General features: G+C 39.3%; 1 protein-coding gene across 2 annotated transcripts in view; it reads right to left on the reverse strand.

The window, feature by feature from the left end:
- Positions 1-14,425, reverse strand: part of DCAF17 (DDB1 and CUL4 associated factor 17) — a 37,170-nt gene that overhangs the window by 10,911 nt on the left and 11,834 nt on the right. For both annotated transcript variants that reach the window (XM_020990951.2, XM_078146974.1), the window contains exons 7-11: positions 12,792-12,881; positions 9,241-9,348; positions 8,794-8,899; positions 1,801-1,943; positions 49-158 (exon numbers count right to left, since the gene is read on the reverse strand). In XM_020990951.2, coding sequence (XP_020846610.1) covers positions 49-158; positions 1,801-1,943; positions 8,794-8,899; positions 9,241-9,348; positions 12,792-12,881 — 557 coding nt within the window. The remainder of the gene's footprint in view (positions 1-48; positions 159-1,800; positions 1,944-8,793; positions 8,900-9,240; positions 9,349-12,791; positions 12,882-14,425) is intronic.

The raw sequence follows: 14,425 nt of genomic DNA on the forward strand, positions 1-14,425 counted from the left end.
ATGAAAAGTTACCTTTATAACTCTGCAATGACAAAAGACAATACTTACTTGACCTGATTTGGACCCACATGAATTATTCTCCCAGAGGCATCGGGATGGAAATATATCCAGTCAGATTCTAGTGAACAACAGTTCATTTCTTGGATACCATTTTTTGCCTAAAATTGGAAGAGGGAAATTAGGGGAAAGGGCAATAAATTCTAGAACCTCCTCACAATTATATTCCTGCACCTGCTCACAGATCAGTTGCTACATGTTAGAATGGAGCCGTCCAACTGCTGTTCATTAAGTAACAAGTTCTTATCATAAGTGGAAGAAACATGGGAAAGAAGGGACACTGGTGGTAGAGTCAGGATTAATGTGTGGGGGTAAACTGGGGGGAAAAAAACCCACAACCCAAAGTGGAGAAATTCCAGATTATCTGCTCTGTAGCTTCATACATATTTCACATACTAAGTAAAACAAGTATAAAATGTGCTGAAAAAGAAAAACAAGAGCAAGAATGAAACCCTGTTGTTTTTCATTGAGTTATAGGTAGTCATGAAGTTTTTCAGAGCTTCTAACAATAGATTCTAATGGCAACGTCAGTTAGAAAATTGTATAACACAAAAAGAGTAACCAAATAGGATACTGTATATAAAGTGCTTTACCAAGCCTCAAACTGCTTTATAAATGTGAATTCCCAAGCCTCCACCCCACCCACCAGTGACCTGCTCAGTATAGGGAAGCTAGCATCTGTTCCATAATTTATAGTCTATAGTTGCCTGGGGCACTAAGGTAAAGAGTGTCTTGCCCAGGTTCATAAAGCAAGTATGCATCAGATGTGGGGCTCAAACCCAGGTCTTCCTGACTCTAAGGACTGGCTTCCTTCCCACTGTGCTAGGCTACTGCTCAGCAATTACTATGATGGTGGTTATTAATTATTACCTAAACTAAACATCAGGAAATCCTGGCTACACAGCTCTCTCTAATTGAGTCATGCATCCAATACTTTCTGGAAACATTTTCTCCCTTTGTATTACACTTAGCCACTGTGCTAAGAGTAGGTATGCTCCATACAAACATGCCCTAGGAAGAGTCAGAAACGCCTGGAATCAATCCCAGCGCGGCACAAATTAATTTCTGTGGCTTTGCCCAAGATGTTTAACTGTTGTCACCTTCTGAAGTGTAAAATGGAGCAATAACATCTTTCCCGTCAAAGTTATTGTCTAGTGTATGAATGTGCATAACATTCTTGAAGGTTAGAAAGTATGAAGAATGATGAGTCCTATGCAGAAGTCATTAAACATCAAAAAAGTTCTGGAAATAAAAGCAGTTGATGTCATGTGGGGGGAAGGTGGGGGGAGAGAAAAAAAAACACAACAAAAAATCCCATCTGAATAATTTTTAAAAGGAACAAATCCAAGTTGTAAAGAAGTTCCCTTTAGAATTTGCCCCTGCACACCTGCTTTAACAAAAGTATCTTCTTAAAAATACAAAGGTCTGGTCACCAATACTTTGTGCTCTGCTCTGGGAGGCAAGAAACAGAAAGGACAGAGGAGGCCAGGAAGCCTTGCCCCAACATCCTCTCTCCCCCCAACTCTGCTGCTCATGCCAGGGCTATCATTAAGTATCCCCAGAGGTGTCAGGCACTATGTTCTTTGCTAAGAGGTTGGTAAGCAGATAAAACTCGGAGCAGTGCTTGGGGTGGCAAGAAATGGTTTTCAGGAATGTATGTGTGTGCATTTGTGGGTACCTGCCAGGAATAATTCTGACATTGGCCTATTCTAGGAAGGTTGGACAAAATAAGTCACCCAGTACCAAGGAATGATCTTTAAGTGCACAAATATGGAAGACGCCTTTTTGTTTCTTCTTGTTAGGGGTGATGATGTAGTGCCAAGGATAGCCTCCAATCTGAAATGTGTTCTCCAGGGAAGACACTTCAAAGAGCAACGGAGGAGTATCTATAGAAAAAGGACAACAAGAAAATTACGATTTCACCTTTAGGATGGGTTTTTTAGATCAACCTAGAGCCTTCAACTTAGAATTTCTGCTCAATGTAGCTCTTATGAAGTTCTATTATGATAAATGAGATGCAGAGTGGATAGAGAGCAGGCCTTAGGGTCAGGAAGACCTCCTGAGCGCAGGTCCCACCTCAGACATAAATAAGCTGGGTGACCGTGCCCAAGGCACTGAACCTCTCAGTGCCCCAGACAACTCTTTTAAAACAGGGTGCTTTATCTTTTTTATGTGTCAAGGACCCCTTTTGTAGTTTGGTGAAGCCTATGGACCCCTTCTGAGAATAAGGTTTTTAAATGCATAAAATGAAATACAGAGGATTACAAAGGACACCAATTATATTGCCATAGCTAAGTAAAATACCAAACCAGTTCAAGACCATAGCTTTAAAACCCCTGCTCCAAGATAACAGATGGCAGAAAAGTGACCTATATGAATTGGTAGAGGAGGTTTAGCATTTATATAGTTAGCAATTATGTAGGGTTTTAAGGTTTGCAAAACAAGTTATATAAGTTACTTCATCAACAGGACCTATTATTACCCCACTATACAGATGAGGATAACAGAGGATAAGAGATATTGAATGACTTGCTCCAGGATTTGAATTCAAATTTTCCTGACTCCAAATTCAATATTCTATACACTGAGCTACCTAGTTGCTTTCTAGGCTTATTTGCAAGGAGTTCTCTACACCAATGGAATCGCTAGTCTAGACCTTCACAGAAAAAAATAAAATAAAACTACAATGAAGTGACGACATATAAAGAAATAACATAAAATTACAATAAAGTCACCACATGCAAAAAAAGCATAACTTAGAAATGGGCTTATTGATAACAAAAGAAAAAGCCAGAGGGAAATGTACCTTTGGATGGAAGTTATCTCCCAGCTATCTCATCTTTAAAAATTATCTGCATATACTACATCAGAATGAAGGTAAAACATAAACAAAGGCCTTGGAAACTTCAAATAACTAAAGCTAATTATCTTTGGTTGGAGTGTGATGGGGGAAGGCTATGTGAAGAAGGTGAACCACAGTCCAACAAATTAAGTTATACCAAGACACCTTGGTGCATCGGAGTGGGAAAAAAAATCAAAGAATTCCAAAGAATTCAGGAAACACATAAGGTTAAAAATCATGTCTCTGAGCTTCTTACAGAATGGCAGCCACCTTCTGCAAAAGCAATAATAGCATTTTTTAAAAATGCAATTGCTGGAACAATTTTGTGATATCATATTGCTTATCTTCTCAATGGACTGGAAGAAGGGAGAGAACTGGGAACTTATTAAAAGATGAATATAAAAATAAATAAAATACAATTACTAAAAAAAATACTTAAAAAAGGAGCAAAATTTTGTATAAGAGTTAGGAGGGTAAAGTAAGGTATGAGTTTTATCTATCTATCTACCTACGTACATGCATACATACATACATGAGATGTGTAGACCTGAGTTCTTTACCTTTTTTGTGTCATGGACCATTTTTGGCAACCTGGTGAAGCCTACTCCCTAATGGCTTATTTTTTAAATTTAAAATTGAAGAAAACGCTAAATTTTAATTCAAGACTAGTGAAAATAAAGATATAATTTTTTTTCATCCAAGTTCACAGCCCTCCTGAAATCTATTCATGGAGCCCTTAGGGATTTGTGAATCCTAAGTTAAAAACCCTTATTCTAATTTGGCTTAACATGAATCTATTTTTTCTTATAGAGAACATCAAAAAATAAAATGTATTTGGATGTCCTCAGTTGTCATCTGCTGAACTGGGCTGAACAGAAGAGATATGCTGTTGGAAAAATTCATAATGTAGAAGGTACCAGGGTTCTTAACCTGGAGTCCATGGACAGATTTGGGTACTATGAACTTGGAAAAAAAACACCCTACATTTTAATTTCAATGTAATTAATTGGTTTCCTTTGTAAACCCACGTATTTTATCTTATGAATTTCTAAATGTTATTCTGAGAAGGGGGTCCATAAGTTTCACTGAACTGCCAAAGGGGTCCATGTCACCAAAGAAAGCGAAGAACCCCTGACTAGAAGGTATCCCTTTACGTACACCAGAAGGTCTGAAAAGGGCGTTAATAGATGACCTCATTATATAGTTTTTTCTCTTTGCCTTCATAATGTTTCCCTTACAAGCTTTTTATGAGTTTATGAACTATTCTTATTAGGGAGTTTTGTCTTAGAGATACAATTCAAGTAAGACTCCACATTACAGAAGAGTATATTTAGTTGGGTTGTTTCAGTAGCAGCAGACTCAATTCCCCCAGTAACTGAATACTTAAGAGTTACGAAAGAAAAACCTCAGTGTTGAAAGTTGGGTTCTGAGGCTGACAGTGTAATAGAGCAAAAGAAAGGAAGAGTGCCTGTAAGTTCTACAATAGAAACATTGTCTGTCAAAGGCAATGTATTCCCACGTTAAGGCAAACACTAAAAGATATGTGGTTTCAGATCTGATTGTTGAATTAGAACAATCTTGATTCCAGCAACTTCTCAGGTAGAGAAGTGATTGCCTTCAAGGTTTGAAATAAAGTAGATGTATTACAAGAGAGGGTCCTATTGGAAGGGTGGCAATGGGAAATGTCAATAATGTAAAAAAACAAAACAAAAAAACCCCAACCATCAATAAAGAATTAAAAAAAAAAAGACGATAAACATGTTACTTACTGCTATTCACTATAACTCAAGTCTGGAAAATGAAATGTTTTAGGTTCCACAATTAAAAAAATTCAATAATATTCATACTGCCTTAAAGTTTACAAAGCATTTCCCTCACAATCCCCCTTCCTGAGGGACAGCTAGTGCATATATTATTATCCCCATTTGACACTGAGGAAATTGAGGCTAGGAGTGGTTACATGACAGTGCTAGACTCAAATCCTCTGACTCTGAATTCATTTTTTCCATTAAATTATGCTGCTTCAATGTTGTTTTCCTCCGATGAATTAATCAAAGATGAAAGAGCTCCCAGATCACCAACATATTATTTCTGGTCTCATGTGCTTCTTCTCAATTCAACAAATCTTGAGTTTTTCTGCTTTTCATATTTTTTAGCAGGACACAGTATGGTGCCTAGTTTCTTTAGTGCTGCCAGTGTATCAACACTATCCTTCTAGAGTATTTTTTCAACAAACCAGTGATTTTAACCCTTTCCTAAAACCATGGTTTGAGCCTGAAAGTTACACCTGAATGGCTTGAACCAACCTCTCATGCTATTCTTGTGGGAAAGATTTGGAACAGCTTAAATGGCTGGACCCACAGGGTTCTGTTCTGAGCCCTTTTATCTTCTCTCTCTACAATACTTCACTTGCTGATCTCATCAGCTCTCCCATGGATTTAATGACTATCTCTATGCTGACCACTCTCAAATCTACCTATCCTGCCCCTAATCTCTCTGCTGACCTCCAACACTGCATATCCAACTGCCTTTCAGACATCTCGACTTGGATGACAAGTAAAAACCTTGAATTCAACATCTCCAAGCTTGAATTCATTATTTTTGTCCCAAACTCTCTTTCTTTCCTATCTTCCCTCTTACTATAGAACATATCACCATCCTTCCAGTCTCTCAGACTCACAACGTAGGTGTCATCTTTAACTACTCACCATCTCTCATCCTCCATATTCACTCTTTTGACAAGGCTTGTCGATTTCACCTTTGCAACATCTCTTGAACACACCCTCTTCTCTCCTCTGACAATGCCACCTCTCTGGGCAGGCCCTCATCACCTACCTGGACTATCGTAACAGCCAGCTGATGGGTCTATCTGCCTCATCCCTGCAGTTCATCCTCCACTCAGTCACCACAGTGATTTTACTAAAGTGCAGCTCTGACCATGTAGCCCTCCCCACCCCTCAGCAGGACCACTGCCAGTTATCCTGAACCATGTTTTTCCACCAGAGTCCCGTGACTCTGAGGAGAGTGAGGCTGATGACTTTGCACAGCTCTGCCTCACTTAAATCCAATTCACCTGCAAGTCAAGACATTCACCCTCCTGATGTCATTGTCCTCTTCAACAATGAAGGACAAATAACAATATCTGTGCCCCGCCCCCCCAACATACAAATAACTATGTACAAACAAACTATATGAAGGATAAATTGGAGGCATTCTCAGAGTGAAGTCACTAAGCTTAAAGATGGCTGGGAAATGTTTCTAGCAGAAGATGAGATTTTAGCTGAGACTTGAAAGAAGCCAAGGATGCTATGAGATAGCTGTGAGGTGGGAGATAATTCTAGGCATGGGGGACAGCCAGCAAAAATGTGTAGAATCAGGAGATGCAATGTCTTGTGTAAGGAACAGCAAGGTGACCAGTGTCGTTTGATAGTAGAGTATATAGAAAAGAGTAAGGCATAAGAGACTAGAAAGGTAGGAAGGGGCCAGGTTACAAAGGTCTTGAAAAGCTAAACAGAGGATTTTTTATACTTGATCCTGGAAGTAATAAGGAACTAACTGAGTTTCCTGAATGGGGGAAACATGGTCAAACCTGTGCTTTAGGAAGGTCACTTTAATAGTTTAGTGGAAAATGGACTGAAGAGGGGAGATGCTTGAGGCAGGCAGACCCACCAGAAGAGTAACGCAATAGTCTAAGACTGAGGTGATGAGGGCCTCTGGTAGAATGGTAGCAGCGTCACAGGAAAGAAGAGGATATATACAAGAGATGTTACCAAGGTAGAAACTACAGGACTAATTCCCTACTGGGGAAGTGAGAATAAGAAGTTGAGGATGACACCTAGGTTATAAGCCTCGGTGACTGGGAAGATGTGGAACCTGGACAGTAACAAGGAAGTCAGGAAAAGGGAAGAGTTAGGGAAATAAAGGTAATGTTAAGTTTTGGACACACTGAATTTAAGATGCCAACAGGACATCCAGTTTTAGATGTCCAAAAGGTAATTTAAATTGCAAGAGTGGAGTTCAGGAGAGGTTAGGGCTGGACAAATAGGTCTGAAAACCATCTGCAAAACAGATGGTAACTAGCAGAAGTAGATGAGATCACAAAGTGAAGTAGTATAGAGGGAGATGAGAAAAGGATGCAGGACACAGGTATTTAGGGTACATACCTATGATTAGCAGGCTTGGAAGAAATACAGTAAAAGAAGCCTGAGAGGGAGTGGTATGACAGGTAGGAGGAGAAACAGGAGAGAAGAGGGCCATAAAAACTAGAGAGAAGAGGGTATCAAGGAGAAGAGGGTGATCAACAGTGTCAAGGGCTGAAGAGCCATCAAGAAAGATGAGGATTGAGAAAACAACATCAGATTTGGCAATTAAGAGGTCCTTGATGACTTTTGAGAGAATAGCTTCAATGAATGATGAGGTCAGAAGACAGATTTCAGAGAAAAACTAACTAACCCTAACTAAAAGTTTCTCTCCTTTGTCAAATTTTCCCCTAGAGCACTTGATCTGGATCTCTCCTATTCCTCTCTTAAGTCTGACACTGTATTGTGCTTATCTTTGTTTATGTCATCATCACCTGGGCCAGGCCTCTACAACATAGGGCCACCTGAACCCACCAAAGGATTTCTGGGGGTCCTTGAAAAATGCAGAAAATGTAAAACAGGCCTGTATAACACCCCCCATGAGCTGCTTTGATAGGCCACAAGTAGCCTGAGGGCCATAAGTAGCCCAAGGGCTGTATGTTGTGCAGGCCTGCCCTAGGCTCTCTGAAGGAAAAAATGGTCATTTCTCATTTTTGTTCCCCCAATGCCTCACAGTTTCTTGCAGAGGAGGCACTGAATAAATGGTATGCTGAACTGCAATGAAGTGACCCCCTGAATAACTCCCACTACCCACACTCTACATTCCTGTTTGAGAGCTTCCCTTCACTGCCTGGCACATCCAATGAAATCATGGATCCCTCAAAGGATCAAAGGATTCCTCAAAACTGCCAACCCAGGTCTGCCCAGGTCTGCAAAGGTTTTGTTTTCAGTGTGTGGAAACGTACATTAAAAGCGTGTGGACAACCTTAGCAGCTGGTGATGCCATGGGGAGCTCTCTAACAGTTGCATGAATTCAGTGCAGTCACAGTATCTGAAAACATGGTTCTGGTCCTCAGAGGGAATTTCAAAATCTTTTTTTTCAGGAGACACATCCCTTCCATCTCTGTAATAAGGGATGCTTAAGAAAAGTCAAAGGACAGACCGATCTTGGAGCCTAGGGAGTTGAAATGAAGTTAGAAGATCCCCTAACAGGGAAGGCATAAGCTGTTGATGTTCACGCGGGGAATTATAATGAGAACTAAAGCAGGCATGGAGTGGAAACATCATAGCCAAGAAAGGACAAAAGCTCTTCTCCCCACCTATGATCCCTCTACTCTCCATTTTTAATTCCTAAATGCTACCACAGCCCAGCTGGGCTTTGTACATTACCTGAAAGGTGACCGTACTGTAGTTAAGCATGAGGAGATTCTTGCTAACAACATGTTCTGAAAATGATAAAAAGTTCTATAGTTTCTGAAAACTATAAAAAGTGGGAAAGGAGATGTTACAGGTGCACAAATACCTGGTGGGTAATCATTTATGTATATGCTTTGGTGTGATGGAATACATGCTGAACTTGGGGGCAGGAGACTTGGAATCTAATCCTGGCTCAAACCTCTCTCATTCTTGGTGTCAAGATCTGTAAAATGGGGATAATAACATCTGCATTACCTACAGGACTGTTGTAAGGAAAGCATTCTGCTAAAAATTTTCACAATTATCATTTTTATAAATAAACCACTGTGATCAGCAACATTAATAAGTATTCGCCATTTATTCTTCCAAGATGGAGAACATACCATGCAAAGAACATACCTGTGATTTTAATATTACAAGGAATGCCAAAAGGTGACTCTCCCACAGTTCCAGATGTCCCACCCCATCTGCATGCTCGCCCGAGGTCAAGTTTCTGTTGCATGAACTAAAAACAAACAAAAAACCAAACCATGTCTTTAGCACCTACTTCTACCATGTGAAAAAAATTTTTTTTCTGTTTTTAGTTTTTAAAATTCACTTGCATATAAACAGAAACATCTGTACATGTCATCTTACGTTAAGCATTTTCTTCTATTAGGGTTTTTTCGTTTCCCCCTCCCCATTTTAAAAGTTATATTTGCTTCTCAGAGGCTGCTCAGTTTCTTCAATTTGAAATCCACATAATGTGTCTATTCTCTTGATGTAAAAGCATGTTATTAAAGAAGAGCTGGCCTCAATTCATTCCCTCAAGTTAACTTCAGAGTGGTAAATTTCATGTTTCATTACCCGTTCAGTGATGGCCTGGAAGCTGTAGAGTCTGATCAGTCCCGAATTATGCATTACAATCAACATTCCATGAGAAATCGTGGCATCCGTGACACCACTCCCAAAAATCTGGGAAGAAAAGGCAGAGTTCATCTGTGAGAAACCCCTGAGAAAACACTGTCCCTCTCACAGGGGCTACTGATGCATCATACTGCTTTGACAGACTTGTTTACTATTCAAATTACTCATCTAGACCTGCTGCCTGTTGTTTTAATTCCTGGATTAAAAAAAATAATTCAGCACTTCTTAGTAATCTATGGAATAATGGGTCTGTGACAGCAGAGAGCTGGAAAATCAGCTACAGAGCTGAGGTGTTATTAGGGGTGAACTACTGGAGTCTAAGGCTCTGAACACTAATGGGATTGGCGTGTGCACAATGAGTGGAGAACATACTCCTTAATGATGCAGCTGCATTCATTTGGTTCAGAGAGCTTTGTGCATACCCATTAAAAGCAACCCTATTCTCCATGGAAATATGAATACATTTTGTCCATCTAATTCTTAATGGATACCACTCTGCCATGCATGTACTGCCAGGTGCCCATTCTTCATGCTAAAATGTTCTTTATAAAAAGAGATTTTTATTTAGCTAATCAATGGTGGAGAGATTGGATCTGGAAAACTAATTCAAATGAAAAGCAGCCAATTCCGGAATTTCACCCATCCTTTTGTTCTTTAAATCTCTAATACTGTTTGGTTTTTCAGTAGCTTTATGGGGCCCAGGTCTTTTTCTCTAAACAGTCATGTTAAAAACCACCAACAGCAAAACTTACAAGGAAATGCAGCATGAATGGAACTAATGTAGTGATTTAGATTTCTATGAATGTCTTCATAATGCATTCTATGAATGTTCCTTAAATTCTTTACAAATAAACTAGATTCTGTACATGTAAAACAATTAAAGGCCAGCATAGGATAATATACACAGCAGGGAAAAACAGTTTGAAATTAATAAGTTTCTACCTTAAAGATTAATTACATTTGCTTAAGATTATTTGCTTTAGTGGTATGGAGGAATCGGTGAATCTCATTTTCAATGTGAAATATAACTCTAATAGAAATTAAATGCATATTTGTGTGCACATGTATACAATGCACATGTGTATATATATATATATATGCACATGATAAACAGAAAACATATTTCTATATGCACACATGTATATATCTTCTATTATATATATATGAACACACATACACACATGTCTTCTAGATGCTAGAAACGGGTCTCCTACTACTACTTGATCTTAACTTCTTGTTGGCTATTCAAATCACCTCTCTATCTGTGGTGCCTCAATTTCTGGTTTTGTTTTAAAAAAATAATTCCGTACTTCTTAGTAAAAACAAAAAAAGAAAAAAACCTCTGTGAATTAAGTAGGTACTTAATAAATGCATACAGAATAATTTAATACACAGAAATTGGATTTAGAAATAGCCACTCATCCAGAATGAATAGCAATTTATGCTAGAGGAATAAAAGACTATTGATTCTATATAATCTGAAGGCAAGCTGCCAAAAAAGTGTTGCTTTTTAAACGAGCAGGTGAAATTTTTGAACTTATGTACAAAGCTAACATAGGTAACAGAATAAACTTTGAGACAGCCACTCTCAAGTTAAGATAAGATTCTGTTTCCATCTTCGTATTTCTCCACATTTAGCCACGCTTTAATGAATGCTCTGATAAACATACTTCATTAGTTATTCAATATTAGAAGATATTATTTTGTTCATTAACACAACCACCACCATCTGCTTCTTAACATCTCTATATAAAACAAACAGAAGGAGGGTTAATCGACTTTAGAAAGTGAGGAGTAAGATACACTGTCTTCCCAAGTCTAGCACTCTACAGCATTCTTCATACAAAATAGATTGGCCCAAATGCATACCAATGTAAGGCACAATGTGAGATGCTAGGGATACAAGAAACAACAACAAAAACAAAACAGGGCTTGCCCTCCAGGATCTTAACATTTTACTGAAGGAAACATGGAATATAACATGTACATTGAAAAGTATCATCCAAGGAAGGGTGCAAAGAGGCAAGAAGAAGATGAGGCAAAGAGCCCTTGGAAAAGCACCAATAACTGGGAAGGAACAGGTCATGCTCCATAAAGGAGGCAGGAGTGCAATTCAGGCATGAGGGCTCATGGGACTGCATGGAGGTGGCAGATGGATTTGTACCATGTTTCAGCTAACTCTCTACCAAATAGATTCTCACAGGTCATTAACGTGCTGTCATTAGCCATCATTACAGATTCCTCAATATTGCTGTTTGTGCTTAAACACTATACTATTTTCAAATGTTATTCAGGAGGCAAAGGAAAAGCCACATGAGTCATGTTAGTTATGAATCACAGCTCTGAACCTGCTCTCAGTGTGCTTCTGACTCTGTTAAAGGAGTCAAAACACTATTTCCTCTAAGGATTGAAGCCAGTCATCTTCAGGCCTGAAGGCTGTGAAACCTTTCCACATTATTCTTCTTATCCTTAGAACCTTAATTTCTAGTGGTGTTGGGGTAGGGCTTGGACGTGATGGAGTAGAAACAAATTCAAAGCATGTCCACCATCTCTACAGTTTGCCTTGTGGAATCTTAGCAACTATAAGTCCCAAAGCAACGTTTTTCAGTGGTACATATAGCACTGACTGGCTTATTGGCTTTTTTTTTTACCTTCAAAGACACTAAAACTCCAAAAAAAATACCCTTGCCATTTCCCTGTTCTCTTTCATAGATGAGCTAGGAATTTATTTATTTTTTTTTGGTGAGGCAATTGAGGTTAAGTTACTTGCCCAGCTGGTGGGTCTGAGGCCGGATATGAACTCAGGTCCTCCTGACTCCAGGGCCGGTGCTCTCTCCACTGCGCCATTTCAACATCTGAGCCTGTAGGTTGCTACTTGTGTTCTAAATCAAACCACTTCTCAGCCCTTAGTCAAACCAGATACTATCTATGTAAGATAAACACTTTTTATATGCTATTACCCCCTTGATTCTGATTTTGGAAGAATCTTGCCTAACACCCCGCTACCCAGGGCTATACTCAGATCATTAGAATGTTCTTCTTCCCATCAAAATTTCCTTTAAAAAACTAAGAGACTCTTGTTCTAAAGGAGCCTTGAAAAACAAAACACATATCCCTGGGTCCAGAATCAAATGAGAGCAGGCAAAAACTGTGTAAGAGAAGCAAGGTACATATTTGATTTATTGTGTATCAGCTGTATTGCAGAGAAGAAAGGTATATTAGCAGACATGTTTGGTTGGCTGGGGAATTTATTTATGTGCCTGGCTGGGCTCACAGATTTGCTCCTTTGCACAACCAGTTATCACTGGCTACAAGTCAAGTAGTGGTTATCCTTCCCTTTAAATGAACAGCACAGACAAAAACCTAATGAGGCAACAATTAAATGGGGGTGGCACTCAATATTTTGCAACCAGAGACAAGCAAGGCTTACTGTAAGCCATTTTTATTATAGTTACCTGCATGTCATACTGAATTTAGAAACTAGCTCTTACTTTCTTATTGATCTCCAGCATTCCTATAAGTGAGAGAGGTATGACTCGAAACACAGCGAAGTACAACAGCACAGACGGTTGAATGCCTGCCTGGAAAGAAAGAGGGAAATTAGAGACAACCCACTAAGCACAGTTCCTATGCTTCAGGCAACACTATGTTTTCATAAAGGAGAAAATGCCCATCCATCTAGAATGCAACTTAGAAGCAAACAAGTTAAATTTGACATGAAGAAATAAGTATTCAAAGCATCCCCACAAAACCTTCCATCATTGGAGCATAAAATTGAAAAAATGATTGACACAAACCACAACCGTAAATATTTCTTAGCAGCAAGAGACTCTGGGTTTAGATCATAAACTGAAGCCCAGAAAACAAACAAGCTAATCAAGAGAAGCACAGCTATCAAGGCTCAATGTATCATTTAAAATTAGCATCATGTTGATAAGAACAGCAGGTCTTCAGGAAGAGAGGGGAAAAAAATTCCTCAAGAACTACAGTCTGAATTATTTCTCTTCTTAAAGAAGAGATTCTATAACTGGAAGGATACAGGCCAGCTCCTTTATACAGAATAATGAAATGCAAAAAATGTCCTCAAATGGATCTGTGGGACATCTTTTGGAATTTTCTGAGTCCCCAAGGATTTGTCGTGGAACTTTTCCATTCCTGAAGCAAGGGAAGATGGTAGTGTGGGTAGGACTATGGGGTAAAAAGGAAAAAAAGAGAGGCAATGATTTTTTAAAAAAAATCTTTCTTATACTATTGTGGACTGTGGAAATGGAATGAGGGACAGGGGAGCTACTTTTTATAGGGCCATAGATTCAGGGCTGGAAGGGACCGTGAGATGGTAAGTCCAAACTACTCTTTTAACAGATGAGGAATCTGAGATCAAAAGAGGTGAGGTAACTCACCTAAAGTCACAGAGGCAAGAAACAGTACAGCCAGGATTCAAACCCAGGTCCTTTGACCCAGATCCAACTCTTTTTTCCTGTACCACACTACTTCTAAAGCAGGCAAGAGAAGGGTCCTGGAGACAACATGTGACAATTACTTTGCAAACCTTAAAAGTGCTATACAGATGAGCTATTCTTCTTCTTCAAGGGAAAGATATGGATCCACTTGAGCTTTGCATGTGAGAGGAGACAGGGAAAAGGATTAGAGAAAGCTTATGTATGGGAGGAATCAGTTAACAGACATTTACCAAGCACTTACTATGTGTTATGCACACTGCTAAGCTCTAGGGATACAAAGAAAGGCAAAAACACGATGTTTGTCTTCAAGGAGTCCACACTGTAAATGGGGGAGACTAAGTAAATAACTAGGTGTGTATACACATGTTACACACACACACACACACACACACACACACACACACACACACACACACACACACACACACACACACACGGCATATCCAGGAGCTGACACTAGCCAGCTGGGAGAAGGACTCTTCTAAAAGATGGGATGTGAGCTACACCTGGGAAGTCAGAGAAGGGAGATGGAACATCTTGTGAGAGACCAGCAAGAAGATGAAAAAGAAAGGAAGGGAAGCTTATGTACGGAAGAGATTATGAAGAGCTTTAAATACAAAACAGAATTTATGCTTGATTCTGGAAATAACAGGGAGCCCTGGAGT

The sequence above is a fragment of the Phascolarctos cinereus genome, unplaced genomic scaffold (genome assembly GCF_003287225.1).
Source record: "Phascolarctos cinereus isolate Bilbo 61053 unplaced genomic scaffold, phaCin_HiC Scaffold_726;HRSCAF=1367, whole genome shotgun sequence".
Classification (NCBI taxonomy): Eukaryota; Metazoa; Chordata; class Mammalia; order Diprotodontia; family Phascolarctidae; genus Phascolarctos; species Phascolarctos cinereus.